Genomic DNA, 19052 nt, shown 5'->3' with positions numbered 1-19052 from the left:
ATATCATGCCTATTATTATTTTCTAATGTTCATAATTAATGGTTCAGCTCTTCTTAATTATACTATGCATCATATAACTTAATATCAAAAGAATGAATTTCCCTTGGTTTCATATATGTTATGTCATGAATGGTTTCAGATTGATAAAAAGCTACTTGACTTTTCTCATAGCAAGAGAAACAAAAATTGAGAACCTGTCATTTGCTATGCAATAAAAGAGAAATGGACTACAGTCTCAAATTTCAATCCGAATGATTCTTAATTTGAGTCCTAAGTGATATATTACTTAATGTTTAAAAGTATTGTACCTTTTTTAGCTTTGGATTACTTTTTGTATGCGTTTGTTGGGTCATAAGTTTCTCTAGATGCTATTTCACACATAGAACCTGAAAAGTGTAGCAGAATTTCTTTTGAATGCAAATGTGCAAGGAAGAAAGGAGAAATTAAACACCAGATACCACAATCTCATGCCTCACGGGAGGTATTTCATTTCAGCCTCTTGCCATCTCCTTTGAGGCAGACATTATTTCAGCATATAGATAAGAGCTTAATAACTTGCTCAAGATCATATCAGTAAGTGGTAGAGTTGAAAATGGAACCAGGTCTCTTGTCTGGAAAGCTGGTTCTATTCCAGGGCACCACTTTGCCTACACTCTTAAAACATTACTGAGTACTAACAGGATAGTTTAAGTGAAAGAATGAACCAAAGCAACTATTTCCAACTGGCCAGAAATTAAGTTGCTATGCTCTAATTTATCATGTATGATTTAGATAAAACATAAAAAGAGATAATGACATGCATTTTCATTTTATTTCTTTATTTATGGCATATTGAATTTTCTGTTACCAGTACAATCATTTTGCAAGGTGAGACCCTGAGAGTCTGGAAGAGAAGGAGGTAAAACTTGCCCATTCAAGTACCTTGCCTGTGTTCAAGTACCACTCCTCACTGTAGACAGAAGCACTGAGCTCACAGCCAGAGTCAGGGGCAGCTGGGTGGCCAGTGTGAGGCCGTCCACTGCAAGCTGCCTGGCAGGCATGCCAGAGTTTGTCAGTCTGCGGAGTGAACTCTCCATGTCTGAACTTGTTCATGGATGCTGTCTCACTCAAGTGACATCATGCTCTTGTTCCTCTTATGCCTGTACATGGACTCCTAAGTCCATGTGAGAAGATGAAGACTGAGGCCAATATTCATGATACAATCATGGTTACAGTAAATAAAGATAGCCTCATCTGGAGAGGTGAGATTCATGTTCCCCTGCCTAGAAAAGTGGGTGACAAGTGGGCAAAATGAGGTGGTGATTTGGGACAAAGGTATCTGGGAATAAGAACTTACTGTCCTTCCTTGTATCAAATCAGGTTTCTAGCTGAAGGAAGTCTTTGTGGGCCTTATTCTCTGTTCAGATAAGATCCAGTATATTTCGATACCTCTAGTCACTCTCCCTCTTTAAGTATGCATCTTATTTTTTTTATTTTTTTGGTAGTACTGGGGATGAAACCCTTCTACCCCTGGTCTACACTCCCAGACCTATTCCTATTTTTTTATATTTTATTAGAAACAAAACTACAAAAAAAAGATTTAAATGTATCTCTTCTTAAATGCTTAATTCGGCCTGGCAAAGAAAAAACCCTTAGCAACCTATTTCAAACTTTCTCCAGTCCTTGGGCACAACTAACTTCTGAGCAAGCTAAAACATGTTAAGAGCCAGTATCCTAATCCTCCCCACAAAAGGCCAGTCACCAGCTCTGTAAAATCCGTATCATGACACCACTCAGAGGAACCTCTTATCAAGACCACTGAACACTCTTAACTAGAAAGCTCTGAGACACGGTTTAATACTATATCTTTAAAAAGTCATTAGGATGCATTAGTATAGTCTTTCTCTTGGTGCTGCAGCAATAGCTATTAATATACAATTACTCTAGTGTCTTGGATCATATCACTTGCTTTATGCCTCCTTGTGGATGGACAAAGAAGAATCAAATTTTCTGCTATTGATCATAGACTACATCCCATGAAGCCTAGTAACCTCTCCCCAACTCCAACCTCATTTTTCTCTCAGGACCTGATTGAGTACTGAAGTCTCTTATCACCCATCTCTATGTTTGCTGGTGCCAACTCCACCCCTGCCTCACTCTTCATTAAAGGAGGGCACACATGCACCTTTTTATACTGAATCATGTTTAATTTCCCTGTAAGTAGTCAGGTGTTGAGGCCAGGCAACTTTTCAAAAGAACTTTATTGTATGCAATATGGACTCTCCAAATTGCTTTTTATTTGGTCACTAATGGCTTTATTTATTGGCTTATTTTGATGGTTTACATTGGGAGAATATTGGCTTTATGTTAGATAGGCAGGCATGTTTATATATTTATATATATATAATGCAAATATTCAATTTGCATTAAAAATAAGTGGAATATATATATACATATATATAATATAAATATTCACTACCATTGGCTCGTAAATAATTTTATCAGTATTCTTTATACAAATAGCAAGCCTGAATGGGAAAAAAAGAGTGTGGTAAGGGTGGGTGAGGGGGAAAGAGGGAGAGAGAGGGAGGGAGGGAGGGATGGAGAGAGAGAGAGAAGAGAGAGAGAGAGAGAGAGAGAGAGAGAGAGAGAGAGAGAGAGAGAGAGAACGTTTTAACATGTTTATTTCAAACATTTTGCTACAAAATCGTGTTCTAGGTCTGGATGCAGATTTTGGGACCTCATCTGGTGCAGCTCAGACCTCCAGAAGAGAAAAGAGAAGCTTGGTCCTATTATCGACACAACAGAACAGCCACAAGGATCCTCACACACTGACACAACAAAATTACCCATTTAAGCACTTTCCCTTTTTTTCCTTCTATTTAGTAAAAGGGTTTTATTGTAGCTTACTTCATATCACAATCTTGTTATTTTCCCCTTCTGACATCAAAACTGTAAGACTGTCTTAGAGCCAGGCACAGCCAGAGACAGAGATGAGAAGAATGTGCAGGCACCAAGAAACTGGTTTCCTAGCAACAGTAACTATTTCAAAGGTTTCATAACTCTTGTGTAGTTTCAATTTCCATAGCAATGTGCAGAATAGTAAATAGTATATGCTGTTATCTGCTTAATCCAAATGAATTTTAATCATCAAGTGATGGATAAACACAGGCAACATTTATACTTGTTCTAATAGAGCCCTATCTTATTAGCTTTTATACATATTAGCCTTTAAGATCTAGGTTTTATTGCTAAAAGTAATGTGTTGTGACAAATCAGATGGTTTGAAATTTTAAAATTTCTTTTTGTTTTTGATTTTCTCCCCCAGAGGGAGTTACTAAAGAAATTGAAAGAAAAATGTATTCCAGAAGAAGAAACTGTGTTTTTACGAATACAAATTTTATGAAGAGATCAGAACAAATAGTTATGCAAATATTCAATTTGATTTTAAAAAATAAGTGGAATATAATTGAGTTGGCAGCACCCAGTGTAATAATTTCTTTCTTCTTTCCTGATTAGGGATTATTTTAGCTTAAAAATTGAACCCACTAAAAGCAAAGGCACATTTAAAATAAATTAGGCTCTGTACACACTACACTCAAAATGCTACAAGTACAGTGTTTCTCCTTCTTTGACTACAAGACTATCATCCAACCTCCTCCAAAGAAAGCTTGCACAAGTAAATATGAATTAATATTGTGACAGCCTTTAAAGACTAAAAGGACCAAATGCTGTTAGTGTATGTCAAAAATCAGAGAAATATGTATAGATGTATTCAGTCTCTAAATCAAAAAGAAATGCTTCTTACATACTGCCTATATATTTTTAAAAAGAAAAATTCATATGAATGATCAGATCCATATGAATTACCTGAGACCATTGTGAAGAGAATTGGATTAAAGTAAAAAAGCAGCAGAGATGAAATTGTATTTCTAGGATTCCTAGCAAGTAGATTAAGGGCTATTATGATCCAATATTTTATTAGGAGCTATTTCATCTTCTTAGGTATATTTTTATGGAACTTGTTCACAGGAGACACAGAAGATATGGAAGCACCTCTTTTTCTCTTAAACCCCTAGCCGATATTAGGACAATGTAGTCAGGGATAATATCAGGTAGACTTTTTGTTAGTGCCAGGCAATAAACATTTAGAAGATCAAACATTTCTTTTTCTTTATTTCTTTTTTTTTTTGTTTTGGTGGTACTGGAGTTCCTGGAAGCCCTTATAACTCCGGGCTACACTCCCAGATCTAATATATATATATATATATATATATATATATATATATATATATATATATATATATATAATTTGAAACAGGGTCTCTTAAGCCAGTGCGGCTGACTTCGAACCTGCGCGATCCTCCTGTCTCTGCCTCCCAAGTGCAGGGATTACAAGCGTGCGCCACCACGCCCAGCAAGAGCAAACATTTCTGTGATACATTCATATGTGCACATATATAATGTTACTCACTATCATGTATGAAGAGGGAGTATGTACGGGGGGGGGAGGACACAGACAAATAATAAATGCATATATGAATGTATCAGAATGAATCTCATCATTCACAATTACAATGTACCAATAAAATCTTAAATAAATTAATAGGTCATCAAAAAAAAAAAAAGATTCTAGGCGCCCAGAGAGGAACTTATGGAACTCTTTTAAAAAACAAAGGTGTTTTACTTTTCTAGTAACACAATTCCTCTTAAGAATTCGGAAAGAAATGTGCCCCACAACTGAAATCTATGTGTTGAAAGCAGTGTTACAGGATATTTTTAAGGTTTGAAGAAAAAAAAATGGACACATGATTATTTTTTATTTCAATGTTAGAACTAAAAAGTGTTATGACACTCTGCTATTATCCGTTGTAAAATTATTCAATTTGAACTAATCATTAAACATGCAACAATAGCAAAAATGATATCTATAGTTTTATTCCCCATCAATGCAGAAAACATATTCAAACTTCGGCAGAGGTACTTATTCACTGATTTGATATAATTGCCCTTAACTCATGTTTCTGACAGTTAACAGTCTAATTAGCAACTATGGAAAAGTTCTGATGGAAATCAAGAATTTTTATGCCAAATATTTTTCTTCATGTAAGCAACAAAAATTTGATAATAAGCCATCATACTGTCACTTAAAAACCTGTATATTGGATGATAATCTAAGACTATTTAGAAATATTATTTCTGAAGTAAGAAGAGAAGCCTATTTAAAGATGAAGCACATTTCTACTCCTTAACACGTAGTGCATTAATATCTTCTGCATGTAGGTATGTCATGTTCCTTGCTAAAAGCCTACAGCAGTTCATCCTAAATTGTCTATCAAGAAGGCATTATGTCTCTATTCATTTAGAACAATTTTGTTACTTAAAGACATTAGAGATAATAACATAGAAGACCCACAAGATAGTTATAGTTAGAAAAGAACATAACCTAAAAATTATCATTAAATTTCCTTTTAACTTTTACTCTGGTACATAAAGGATTCAATATTTGGAAGATTTTAATTATGACATTCTAGGTAAAACTTTGTGATGAAGAAATAGCAAGGTTTGACCGGGCATGGTGGCACACACTTGTAATCCCAGCATTTGGGAGGCTGAGACAGGAGGATCACAGTTCGTGAACAGCCTCAGCTACTATTTATTAAGGCCCTTTGCAACTCAGTGAGACCCTGTTTCAAAATAAAAGATTAAAAATAGGGCTGGGGGGTATCGCTTAGAGGTGAATGCCCCTGAGTTCCATCCCCAGACCTGTAATAATAATAATAATAATAATAATAATAATAATAATAATAATAAAAAATAGCAAGGCTTGGCAATTGAATGCTATTTCGGATTTTTTAAAATGATGAAATACCCTCCCTCCTTGTGAGATGATGTCACTCTTCATCTGTTTTCATCATAGGATGTTCTTGGAATGCATCTGTGGCTTTATTGCTGACATCTGTATTTTACTGAAGCAGTACTGCTCCAGGTAAGTGAGCTTAAAGTCTTTGGTGGCCTTCACACATCTTTGTAAAAACTCTGTGGTGTGCACTCATTCACATGCGTCTCTTCACAGTGTGCACATCATAATATGGTTCTCAAATAGGCTAGACAATAAAAAATGGCAGAGTAGGCTGTTTTCTCACAATCTCTAGCGTGGTGGTATGTCCGTGTGTGCTTCAGTCAACACTCAGCCCCAGAGTAAACACGAACATGACTCAGAACCCCGGTAAATACTATCAGTGCTTGTAGGCATTCAGAATAATTTTCACATTGGTGGAAGACAACAGTGTGTCCCTAAAAATCTCAAGTCTACAATATCTCACAGTCTTGGATGGATTTGGGGCTGGTTGGTGTTTTTGCTCACGAAAAATAACTTCTTCCTTCCCCCACAGCTCACCACAAACTTCAGTCATGCCCTGGACAAATGCTGTGACTATAGGTCTGCAGTCCTAGGGGCAACTGTTGTGTATCAAACCCCACTGTGTACATTTTAAAATATTTATCTGAGCACAAGCATTCATATCAAACACTAATCTTTAGTAACCTTAACTACAATTTAGTATAGACAAAAGAACTCTTCATTACCTGTCGACATTTTCTATCTAAAATGAAATTAGTTAATATGAGGAATGAGGATGTGCTGCTTGTGCTCTGTACAACAGAGAATGATCATAAAATATCATTGCCTTTTAAAAAGATATTCCATCCACCAGTCTCTCCAACAGACCTAACTTGCTCTAGGTAGACTCTCCTGAATCTGCTGTCCTTGGTTTTTGTTCCTCTGGCTATGAGGTCCCTTGCATAGACCTATGTATTTTAATGTGCCACTTTCAGAGTGCAAGGAGCCTCTCTTGAACTATGCCTTAGAGCTTCTCTTCAGCTCTGAATCTTAAGAAATTGTCAGTGAAGAAAACCAGCTTTGATACAAAAGTCAAGATATTAAAGCCAGGCATGGTTGCACAGGCCTGTCTAGTACTTGGGAGGCCGAGACAGGAGGAGCTCAGGCTCAAGGACAGCCTCAGCAATTTAGTGATACCCTGTTCCAAACTTTTAAAAATATTTTAAAAAGGTCTACGGGTATAGCTCTGAGGTAGAATTTCTTGGGTTCAATCCCCAGTACAAAAAATAAAATTAAAGATCATACTTGTTAGCAAATATATATGCACCAGAATTATATTTCTCACCTCTCTCCGAAGAATGCAGTGGACCATGACTATAACAAAGCCTTGCAATGAATCAAACACGGCAAACAGTATTTGAAACAATATGGAACGTTTATCCGTCATGGCTAGAACTGCAGACATCCACGTCAGAGCCAGAAGAGGCAACACCACACAGGAGCTCCAAAGAGAAGCCCTGTTGAGAGACAGAGAAAGCAGCATTTCGTAGTTGCATGTCAGGCCCCAGGCCAAACCCCCAGTCAACAAAGCATTCTTTTATGTGGCACCAAGGCCATTAACTTGGAATCCACAAACCAATAACATTCAAGCTTTATTAATTCTTTTTATAGACTATCCCACATAGTTATAAAGGCAATTGCCAATTATAAATAGTTAAGCATTAGCAAACACTTTTATTTTTCATCAAAGCATTTTCTCGCATGCACTGTAAAGATTTGTAACAAGAAGATGTAAATGATTGGGACTAACATGGCGTTACTGGCGGTGGTGGCTGACAAAGCTGTTGTTGAAACTACTCCACACTTGGCACATTTGAGCGTCAAACCGCTATGAGGCTCACTCATCTGACTGCAAACAAACAGACACCCACAGAAAGAACAAAATATTGAATTGTCACCAAAAAAAAGTTGCCGCTGCAAATTAGCCTTTAAATACGATTTCATGCAGATAAGTATATTTATCAAAGATGAATGCTCTGGGTTGTTTATGATGCATTTATACTACATATTCCCATTTACCATTTACCTTTTAGCAGTCTGGGCCCTGGTTGCATGCAAAGTATATTTCCATCATTTAGACCATGAGTGACGCTATATCTGTAGATCAAAACTGCCCGATACACTGAGTTAAACAGAAGCATGTGCTTGTGTAGACATACAACAAAAACCCTTTATTCAGACCCCTGGCAATCAAACATGTGAGGACCCCTCACTTCAATAATTTTTTAGTCATCATTTGAAGAAAGCACATATATCAGTTAAAATCTTCTGAAGTTATAAGCATTTATCTCAGAAGTCCAACATAGAAAATTATACATACGTATGTATAATATGATATATATATATATATATACAAATATTCAATCAGAAGATGTCATTTTTTATCAAGAGTCTCATAGTTTGAAATTTCTTATAGCATCAATTTACTGTCCATATTTTAGCATGATCTGAATATAGGGGCTGATGAAATATTAGTTGATAATAAATAAAAAATAGTGATAATTTTCTGCTTTAATAAAAGATGACAAACATAATTATAAAGCTCAAAATAGTCTTTGTGAACATCCGTCATAGACTCCAATCTCATAGCATTTAAATGGTCTAGGAGACTGTGTAGGTAAGTTCAGATTCAAGTAATTCAGATTCCATCTACTACATCATAGAAGCTGATCAAATAGAAGCATCAAATTCATGCTTGGCATGAATTTTGCTTGAGAAAAGTGTTCCTTGAAAACTGGTGTTTATTAGAACACAAATCTCTTAAGAAAACATAAAGTAAATTGCTTCAATAAGAATTCAGAAGCTCTTGAAGTAAATTTTTTGTGGTGTACTTCTTTAGTCCATTCCCATGTAGTATTATATCTAAAATAAGTCTGTCCTGTCAGTTTTAAAAATAATTTATAGTAGAGCAGAATATATATATATATACACATATATATATATATATAATAAAACAGGCAGAAGACAGAAATTATTAAGATACTTATAGTTTGGAATACTTGGTTTCTTTTAAATAAGTATACTCATTGGCGTATAGTGCTCAGATGAGATAGTAAATCTGAAAGATGTTGTAGCTTGATCAGCAATCTCATAAGAAAAAAAAAATCAAAGCTTTCACAATCGGACTGTGGGGTAGGAGAATATGACACTAAATTGCTCATTTTCCTTATCCACCCCAGGGAATAGAGACCAGTTACATGTACTTAAAGTTTGCAAATAATATATAACCAGTTTTATGCAAATGATTCCGAAAGCATTTCAATGTGTTTGAAAATTGCTCCCACAGGTGGCCGTACCCTAGAGTTCTCCCCTGGGTTGCGTGTGGCTGTCCCCTGGCCCACTCCCAGAGACTGTCTGGAGGGCCCGGCACCCGTGTAAACCTCCAGAGACTATTCCAATAAGCAAGCAGAAGTTAGCAACACTCCTTTAACTGTACATTTGAGTTTCTTTATTCTTCTTAGTTTTTTCAAGTTAATATTTAAAAGGCATAGATTTGCCCCTTACTCTTTCTTCCATCACTAAGAATAGTTTATTTAATATTTGTGTTTTTAATATGGAAGTAGTATTTTACAATTTAAGAATACTTTGCTCTAGGTCCTGAAACAAGATTGAAAAGCCAAAGATTACAAAAAACAATTATCAGTACCCAATATGGCAAGTATTTTTACCCTAAAAAAACTGGGCTTTAATCTAAGTATGGGCTTCTCTAATAATCAGTTTAAACTAGCATTCAATGTGTTTGTTTTATCTGAGGCTGACTAGCAGGCCATACATATTACCCTTAGAGCTAACTGTTGAAAACTATGTTTGGTGCTAACTGATTGGACAGTTTTGGTGTTCTAGGACTTAATGTCCATGGATTATAGAAACGGTAAGTTACTTGGGGATATGAAATTTTTTCCTAGTTTATATGACCATTACAAAAATTAATGTAATATGAAAAACATAATCTACATGCTAAATTGAGTTGCTGTAAAATATAACCTTCTTTGTTTCTCTTTTCTTTTCTTTCTTCTTCTTCTTTTTTTTCAGTACTGGGGATAGCATCCAGGGGTGTTCTACCTCCTAGCTAACACTTTCATGCCTATTTTTAGTCTTTATTTTGAAACAGGGCCTCACTAAGTTGTGGAGGGCCTACATAGCTGAGGCTGGCTGTGAATCTGTGATCCTCCTGTCTCAGCCTCCCAAATACAAGGATCATGAGCATGAGCCACCACACCCACCTTGTTTTTTTCTTATAGAGGGAATTATGCGTTTATAAAGTGAAAAGTTCAGTTATAAAAAAAAAAGTTGAATTTTTTTTTTTTTTTGTGGTACTGGGGTTCCTGGAAGCCCTTCTACCTCCGGGCTACACTCCCAGACCTATTTTATATTTTAATTTGGAAACGTCTCTTAAGCCAGCGAGGCTGGCTCTGAACCAGCGCGATCCTCCTGTCTCCACCTCCCAAGCGCGGGGATTACAAGCGTGCACCACCACACAGGGCAACAAAGTTGAATTTTGACATAATAGTACCTACCAGGGCACCAGAGTGGGAAGATGGCCCCCTTTTCTTAAGCCAAGTTCTTTTGTAAACTTCTATTATTTTACCATGGATCATGATAGCTACAGTTTCTAGTTTCCTTTCTCACTATTATTTTCTTTAGGAAAAATATTCTTTGATTGGTTTATTATTAATATTCTAACAGATTCCTTGAAAAGTATATCCCTGGTTCCATTTGGAAAAATCTGATTAAATTTGTAAAAGATTCTGTTAAATTAATTTTCCTAATTTCAAGTAAATAAGATAAAGCAGTTTTTTGTTGTTGTTGTGGTAGTGGGGCTTTTTGGGGTTTTTTTTTGGTGGTACTGGGGGTGGAAACCAGAGGCTTTCTACTTCCAGGCTATACTCCCAGACCCATTTTATATTTTATTTGGAAACAGGGTCTCACTAAGTTGCTGAGAGCCTCACTAAGTAGCTGAGGCTGGCTTCGAACCTGTGCGATCCTCCTGTCTCAGGCTCCCAAGCGTGGGGATTACAAGTGTGCGCCACCAAGCCCGGCGATAAAGCAGTTTTTAAAAGTCTTAAGAAATCTCCATTCCAGAAAAAAAGAAAATTAAATTTTCTGTATAAAAGTACTACTTTATCATTTTTATTGTTTACTTTATCATTTTATTTTATTTATTTATTATTATTTTATTTATTTATTATTATTTTTTATTATTTATTATTATTTTATTTATTTATTATTATTTTATTTATTTATTTTATTGTTTATTTTATCATTTACTTTATCATTTTATTGTTTTCATTATCATTTTATATCAGTTGTATTATTATCTATAATAAATTTCCCCTTGGCAAATATGTTTTATGTGTCAGAAAAATTTAATATAGTTTTGTTACTCTAAAACTTGTCAATGTATTTTATTATTTATTAAACATTTACTCTTCTTTTTATAAATATTTATTAAGCATCAAATATATACTTGGCTGTTTCTATTAAGTGGTTAAAAATAAGAAAAAAATAGAAAATGGAAAACAAAATGTCTTGTACTATGTTCAGTTCTAAATAACAACATCATTTAAAAAGATATGCTTGATATAAATGTATATTCAAACAACCTGAAATAGTCAATTTTTACCATTAGGGAAATCAATTATTAAGTCAATCAGAGTTCTGCTCAATGTTTTAGTTAATTGAGATGGTTTGTTCTTCACTGAAATCTTTATTTATTACTATCTTCCTTGCTTTTCTGTGAACTAAAATTAGTTTTGAACATTCATACCTTCTGAAAAAATTTCCTTCAGTTATACTTTGGAATAGAGAAGAATTTTGTGTGTGTGTGTGTGTGTGTGTGTGTGTGTGTGTGTGTGTGTGTGTGTACAGGGGTAGAACCCAGGGGCTTTTGTACTGCCGGGCTATACTCCCAGACCTTTATTTGGAAACAGGGTCTCCCTAAGTTGCTGAGAGCCTCACTAAGTGGCTGGCTTTGAAACTGTGTGATCCTCCTGTCTCGGCCTCCCATGCACTTTGATTACAAGTGTGCACCACCACGCTGGGCAAATAGAGAAGAAATTTAAATATACATTTGTATAGACCAAAATAACATTTTATGTTATAAAAGTTTTTTTTAAAAACCTAGCCATAAATTTATAAAATACATCTGTTCTGCTTGGGCAAAATCATCATTCTGCTTTTATAATATATATTAAGAACATTTCTTTTTCTCTACCAGTGGCCTCAGAACCAGAAAGACACTGACTCAGTTTTGCCATTAAACAAGGGTGACAGCTAAGAATATTTTCAGAATCAGAGATTTAAAAATTATAAACATCTTTGTTAATTATGTGGATTGAATTTAGGGATTTTTTTCTTAATTTTTAATATCCTATTGTCATTTATTCTAAACCTGTATTAGCTCTTACAAAAACCTTTTTGAATCAAACTGGTCATCACATATAAAATAATTAAATGAGAAAGTAAATATTGACTATGAATTCAATGAAACCTCAGCATTACTCTTGTTTTGATGGTCTCATCTCTTTTTCTTACCTCACTGTGTGAATAGGTCAGTGCAGAAATCATAGACTTTTGAGTGATAATCGGGGCCTTTGAAAATAACCTGTCCCTCTTGGTTTCCTCATTTCATTCATCAAAAGAATCGCCACTGTTTCTTGAGTGCACCCTGGCTATTCACTAGGTACTGTACTGAAAACTTTAAACACTTTATATTCCATTTGCTTTGTGAGGCAAAAGGTATTTTCCTATTTAACAAATAAGGAGACTGAGTGAAGGGACATGCCCAGTGACACCCATTCACTCATCACACACACAGCTAGTAAATTGTCAAGCTGGATATTGTGCATGGCTTCCTTTGACTTCAAAGCTTTATCTTAACTGCTAACATCCCCCATTTTTTGTTTAAATTATTTAAGTTTATCATACCAGTACCAAAGCTGAGTTTTTGTAAGTATGATCAATTTATTCTTATATGATTAACATGGATAGAAGTAACTGAAGAAGCTATTAATGCAATTCCAACCATGTGTGATAGATTAACCAGAGTAATTTCCTGAAAACTTCTTGTCCAAATGTCTGAACTACGTTAATTCAAGTCTGCTTACTTAAGGATGCCATGGAAACTAACAGTAGTTAAAAAAAAAAAAAAGACTCTTAATGAGAAGTGATCCTTTCTCAGGAAGGAATTTTCAATGATGGAGATTATGGCCATTGCAGTTTTAATGTTTAATAAAAATAATGTCAAATTTTATATTGAAAGTAATTAAACTTAGTTGTTTACCTGGGTTATTTTACCTTATAAATCATTGCATAGATTATAAAAATACAAATGAAGTTGGGTGTAGTGGCAAATGCTTGTAATCCCAATACTTGGGAGGCTAAGACAGGAGAATCTTAGGTTCATGGCCAGCCTCAGCTACTTAGTGAGACCCTGTTTCAAAAGGCCAAGCATGGTGGAACACCCTTGCAATCCCAGCATTTGGGAGGCAGAAACTGGAGAACCAAGGTTCTTGGACAGCCTCAGCTACTTAGCGAGGTCTTTTGCAATTCAGTGAGACCCTGTTTCAGAAATGAAAATACTAAAAATTAAGGCTAGGGTTGTAGCTCGGAGGTACAATGCCACTGGGTTCCATCCCCAGTACCGCAAAAAAAAAAATAAAAAAAAAAAATAAATAAATATAAATAAATAAAAATAAATAAAGAATAAAAAATAGGGCTTTGAGTATAGCTTAGAGGTAGAATACCCCTGGGTTCAATACCCAGTTCCAATACACACACACACACACACACACACACACACACACACACACACTTGAAAATTTTCATCAGTAGGTGATTAAATACTATGAAATAGTATTTAATAATAAATAATACTATTAATGATTTTTTTTTTTTTTGGTGGTACTGGGGTTCCTGGAAGCCCTCCTTCCTCCGGGCTACACTCCCAGACCTATTTTATATTTTTGAAACAGGGTCTCTTACGCCAGCACGGCTGGCTTCGAACCTGCGCGATCCTCCTGTCTCCGCCTCCCAAGCGCGGGGATTACAAGCGTGTGCCACTACGCCCGGCCTATTAATGATTTTTAAGAGAGCAATTTTATGGGTACATTTTTAATAAAATACAGTTTAACAGAAAGGAGAAAGTTATAAAGTTTTTAGAAAAAACAGAAAAAACCAAAGGCATTAATATTTCATTCAAGTTTCTACAAATTTTTACAATGAAGTGCTGACTACATATGAAATGTTACTAAACCTTAGATATGGTGATATCATAGGAACAGTAAAATTAAGGGAGATCTTCTCTAAATTTTTTAAGTGGTTAAAATGTGCAAGTAAAAATTATGACTGGCTAGCAAATTAGTCAAAATGTCATAAAGAATAAAAATATAAGACAAGTATAATATTTGATAAGTGATTATTTCAAGGGAAGCTTTTTTTCTGATGTATATAATTAATCAAAGAAAATGCAGTGTTTTTTATCCTATTTAAGTTTGCCTGTTCCAGTTCAATCCCGACACATCCTGATGCTGTGTTCAATCTACCTCCAGTCCTTTGTGACCAGAAGCAGAAGGGCTTGAAAACCCTTACTCAAGAACAGCTACTTTAAGTCTAGCTCTAACATTTAATATTCTTCTTAACTGAAAAGAAGGCAACATGTACAAATGAATCCAGATTTTCTTAATGGTCTATTATATTGCTTTAATGTTTCTGGTCATATTGCTTAAGAATAGTACATTAGAAACTTTTAAATGGCACAATCTATGAGACAAACTAGTACATCAAGAATTTAAGGCTCAATCAAATGCAGTCAATGATGATCTGATGTTTGGTTATGGGATTTGCTGGTAAAGAACCTTCAAAATCCACCCATTGCAGCTTACCCGGCTCTGTGTTTGAGCTTTTTATCTAGGATCCCATCTCTGGAAACAAGTTTATTAAATACCAAAATGCCAATCACCATGTTGACCTGTCAAACAAAAACAAAGTTGACCTTTCAATGATATCGAAGGGAATCAGGTCACTGTTTTATCAATTTAAAGCCACCGTAGGGTAATAGACTCACAAAAGTAGTGATAGGAGCACTTCTCAAGCATTTTATTAAGTGCCTAATGGCCTATGGAACAGCTGAACATGGGTGTGTGACTTCAAGTTTAGTTTCTACAGTTTGCAGTTAACACTGGGGAAATTAACCTTCAATCGCCTGACTTCTAGGCAGTACAACATTATACCAATCTGGCATCTCTTGGTCAACACTGAATAAAATCAATAAGCTGAATGTGTTTTACCCTATGCTTAAGATCCATAAGACTTTGATAACGTGTTGAAGATTTGCCAGTGCCTTTTGGGGAAGACAGAAAGGACCTCCTCACACACATTGAGTGGGTCTTTCCTCCTGTGGGGTTCGGGCATGCTGAGGTAGAAGCTTCTCTTTTCTTTTCCTTCTCTTTCAGTAGCTCCCTTCCTCCCTTCCTTCCTTCCTTCCTTCCTTCCTTCCTTCCTTCCTTCCTTCCTTCTCTCTTTCTTTCATACTGGAGATTGAACCCATTATCATTCTACCTCATGCTACCTCGAAGCTACACCTCAAGCCCCTTTTATTTATTTTATTCTGAAACAGTCTCGCTAAATTGCTGCAGTTGGCCTCAAACCTGTGATCTTTCTGTCCCAACCTTCCAAGCACTGAGATTACAGGCATGTGCCACTCCAACTGGCTTGCACTAAGCTTTTTTTTTTTTTTTTTTTTTTTGCAAAAGTAAAAACCGGTTTGACTCCAGAATCTCTAGAGAATAGACACTAACATTAGTTCTTAAAATACATGCCAATGAACACTTCTCATCTATTTCTGTTTAAGACTCAATCTCACTTTTGCATAATACAGCTCAAATGGATTCTGTAAGAAAAATTTCTTTTTCGAGTAAAACTGTAACAAGCTGCAGTGACAGATACCTATTTGTAGTAGCATATTATGATGAGCACCCATGGTTTTGTAATCTACCAATGACTCCAGATAAAGGAAGCCAATCCAATGGGGAAACCAAGATAATTGAGAAAAAGTATCTTCTTTTTCTTTTCCTTGCTCTTCACCCTCCATGATCTTTGTAAGACAGAATACCAGTGTAGCCCTGCCCCCTCTGCCAATGTAAATGGTGAACTTAGAGCTAAAGTCTATTGAATTGCTGATGTAAGGAAGATCCAACACACATTGGTTAAGCTGGGACTTTCAAAGTGTCCTTTCAAAGTGTCCTTCATAGTTTCCTGACCAGACATCGGTTAATTGAAAGAATGTTTATTCATCCTTATGTGTATATCCCATGGATTCTATTAATCTACAACTGAATCATGCAGTGATTTATCACTATTCCCAAGGTGTTTGGTGTTTCAATTATAAGCATACTCTCATTTCTTCATTTTGGGGTTATATGTATACTAACCTAGTTGCTTAGGGAAATAATTCATTTGATTAAATGAAAATTCAACACAGCTGACAAAACTGTGTCTAACAGGTTTTTTTTTTTTTTTTTTTTGCAAATCTAGAGACAGAACCCAGGAGCATTTGACCTCCAAGCTACACCCCCTGCCCTATTTTTTTTTTATTCTTTATTTTAAAACAGGGTCTCACTAAGTTGCAGAAGGCCTCACTAAGTAACTGAGAATGCCACAAACCGTGATCCTCTGGTCTCAGCCTCCTGAATCTCTGGTCTCAGCCTCCCGAATGCTGGGATTATAAATGTGTGCCACCACACCCAGTTTAATAGTTTTTATTTGCCTATGCTCTTCTATAACACTCATGCCTAGTGTGTTTTTGTTTCTGTTTTTGGGTGTGTGTATGAATCATGGACAATTTTTGCTTTCTATTACAGCTTACAAGGGAAAATTTTTAAAGGAAGAAAAACTCAAATATCGAACTTATTAAGAAAGATGTCACTAGCTTTCAAATATTTGAATGACTTTTTCAAAATAACAAAGGATAGTTTTCCAACTAAAAATCTGATTGTACAGTAATCTGAATCTTTGTATTTAATTCAGACTATTTCTTTCTTCCTTTATTTTGGTCAAACATTGACTAAGCAAGTAAGATTCATAATCAATAAAGGAGACAAAGAGAGAGAGAAAAATCAGTAGGAAATTTTGTATGTTACTATAGTTTAAAATTTTAAGAAGTTATTTTGTGGTTCCAAAAATATAATTAAAATCTTTATACATGGCATCTGGCAGTGATTCTTAACTGTGGCTACTTTGACCTTCAGAAAAATGGCAGAAATTTCTGGAGATGTTTTGATTGTCATAACTGGAGTTTGCTCCAGGTATGTGGTAGGTAGAGGAGAGGGATGCTCTGCTGAACATCCTAAAACACACAGGACCAAACATATTTGATATTTGGTAGCAGCATTCTTTGAAGTTATCTATTTTCCCTATTATTAACTATACACATTGTACAGACTAGTACAGAGGTTAAATGAAAATGAATGATGATGTTCTAGACACTGAAGAGAAAGAACTTACTGAAACTTACTCAGACTTCTTCACGATTCTGAAATCCATGGAAGAGAAATACCACACTCCCAAGTTTAGTATTTAAAATATGAACATTTTAGAGTAATAAAAGATTAAAAACAATTGATATTCAAATCAAAGTAATAGCTCGTTGAACCTTAAAAATTTGTATACAACAAACACTTTACCATATAATTGAAGCAAAGTAGTCTTTTTTTTTTTTTTTTGCTAAGAAATCAAGTAAGATTTCAATGTTTACCAGTACAACAGCAGCTGCAGGTCCAACAAATGCGTAGAGTAGTCCTCCTTCAAGAGAAAGCCAGCAACTGAAAGTAACATTAGATAAAAACTACCAAAAATTAGTGATAAGTATTAGACCACGGAACTGCGATACAGGTAATTTATACATTTGGCCTTGGAACGTTGGCATATTTCAAAGATTAATTAAGAAAACAACAGGTAAAATATGTAGAAAAGGTCAGAATAAGAGCTTTTCAAGAGTGAGAAATACTACAGACTTCTCACTGAGGAGAAACTTTTTCTTTTACAAAGCCTCACTTTCAAACAGGTAAAATATTTTAGACAAATTACTCTTGCAATAAGATTTCTGTATGACTCTCATTACAAAGGTGATTTTAGATTAAATTTTCCAGAATGCTCCTTTTCTCCCTTAAGGAGTTTTCCCTCCTGTCTCAGCCTTGCTGCCACGCACAGCTCACAAGCCTGCTTTTGAAAAAAAACAAACAAACAAAAAAAAACCTTTCACTGTTTTGCTCAGGCCACACAATCAGTAGCTGGCTTCAAAAACAGGCCTGGAAATACAGCTGGGAACACCTGCCTAGCATGCACTAGGTTCTGGGCGTAAGCCTAGCACCAGGCAGGTGCACAGAAGTAGCAACATCAAACGGTAACTGTTCTCTCTCTTCTAACAAAGGATCTGTTGATGGTGGAGGTGCTTACATGAATTAGGTATCTGTTAAAACCCACAGAACTGCACACTTCAGAGGATGACCGTGACTTTATAAATTATATCTTAATTAAAATTTAATCAAGTAGTTAAATATGTACATATGTGAATACATATGTCAATATATACATTCACAGATATGTGTGTATTTATTCAAAGTCTACACGCAGTTATTGCCCCTAGCCATTCTGTACTATACTAAAGTAGAAGAGAAACTTGAACTAATGTAAAAATTTTGGTCCCCAAAATAGACATTATCATCAATGACACTAGAAGCTCGGGGGAGAATCACATACTAAAAGATGAATATGTTAAGATTTATCCAGTTCTAAAAAAAAAACTGAGATTGAACATAAACATTAAATACTAAAATATTACAAAAGCCAATTACACTGGTCTTATTACAAAACTGGAAATTGGCACAAAAATTCTGAACAGTGCAGCAGTATTTATTTTTCAACCTTTGTGCATATAAACTGCCTTATATCGACTCTCACTAATGCCCTGTCTACCATTGCTAATGACTCCACAACATGCCAGCCGTCAGCAGCGTTACCCAAGGTAAGTGAAGCTTCTTTGATGATTTGCTTAATTCTAAATGCGATTATCACTGTGGACGAACTTACTAGTGATCAGTGCCATAGCCTTTGGTCCTGGTGAAGCCTACTGATGTGGCCACTACTAATGCTGGCAAACCTGCAAGAAAAGCAA

General features: G+C 35.4%; 1 protein-coding gene across 1 annotated transcript in view; it reads right to left on the bottom strand.

Moving 5' to 3' along the window:
- Window positions 1-19052, bottom strand: part of ADGRB3 (adhesion G protein-coupled receptor B3) — a gene marked incomplete at both ends in the record, with an annotated part of 810263 nt that overhangs the window by 54180 nt on the left and 737031 nt on the right. Inside the window, 5 exons of the mRNA XM_080699695.1 lie at window positions 7167-7338; window positions 7632-7730; window positions 14764-14849; window positions 17634-17700; window positions 18968-19037. Of these exons, the coding sequence (XP_080555821.1) occupies window positions 7167-7338; window positions 7632-7730; window positions 14764-14849; window positions 17634-17700; window positions 18968-19037 (494 nt within the window). The remainder of the gene's footprint in view (window positions 1-7166; window positions 7339-7631; window positions 7731-14763; window positions 14850-17633; window positions 17701-18967; window positions 19038-19052) is intronic.

The sequence above is a fragment of the Muscardinus avellanarius genome (genome assembly GCF_963383645.1).
Source record: "Muscardinus avellanarius genome assembly, chromosome: 8".
NCBI classification, from domain to species: Eukaryota; Metazoa; Chordata; class Mammalia; order Rodentia; family Gliridae; genus Muscardinus; species Muscardinus avellanarius.
Note: the sequence above shows the minus strand (reverse complement) of the source record. Positions and strands in the feature narration are given on the sequence as shown.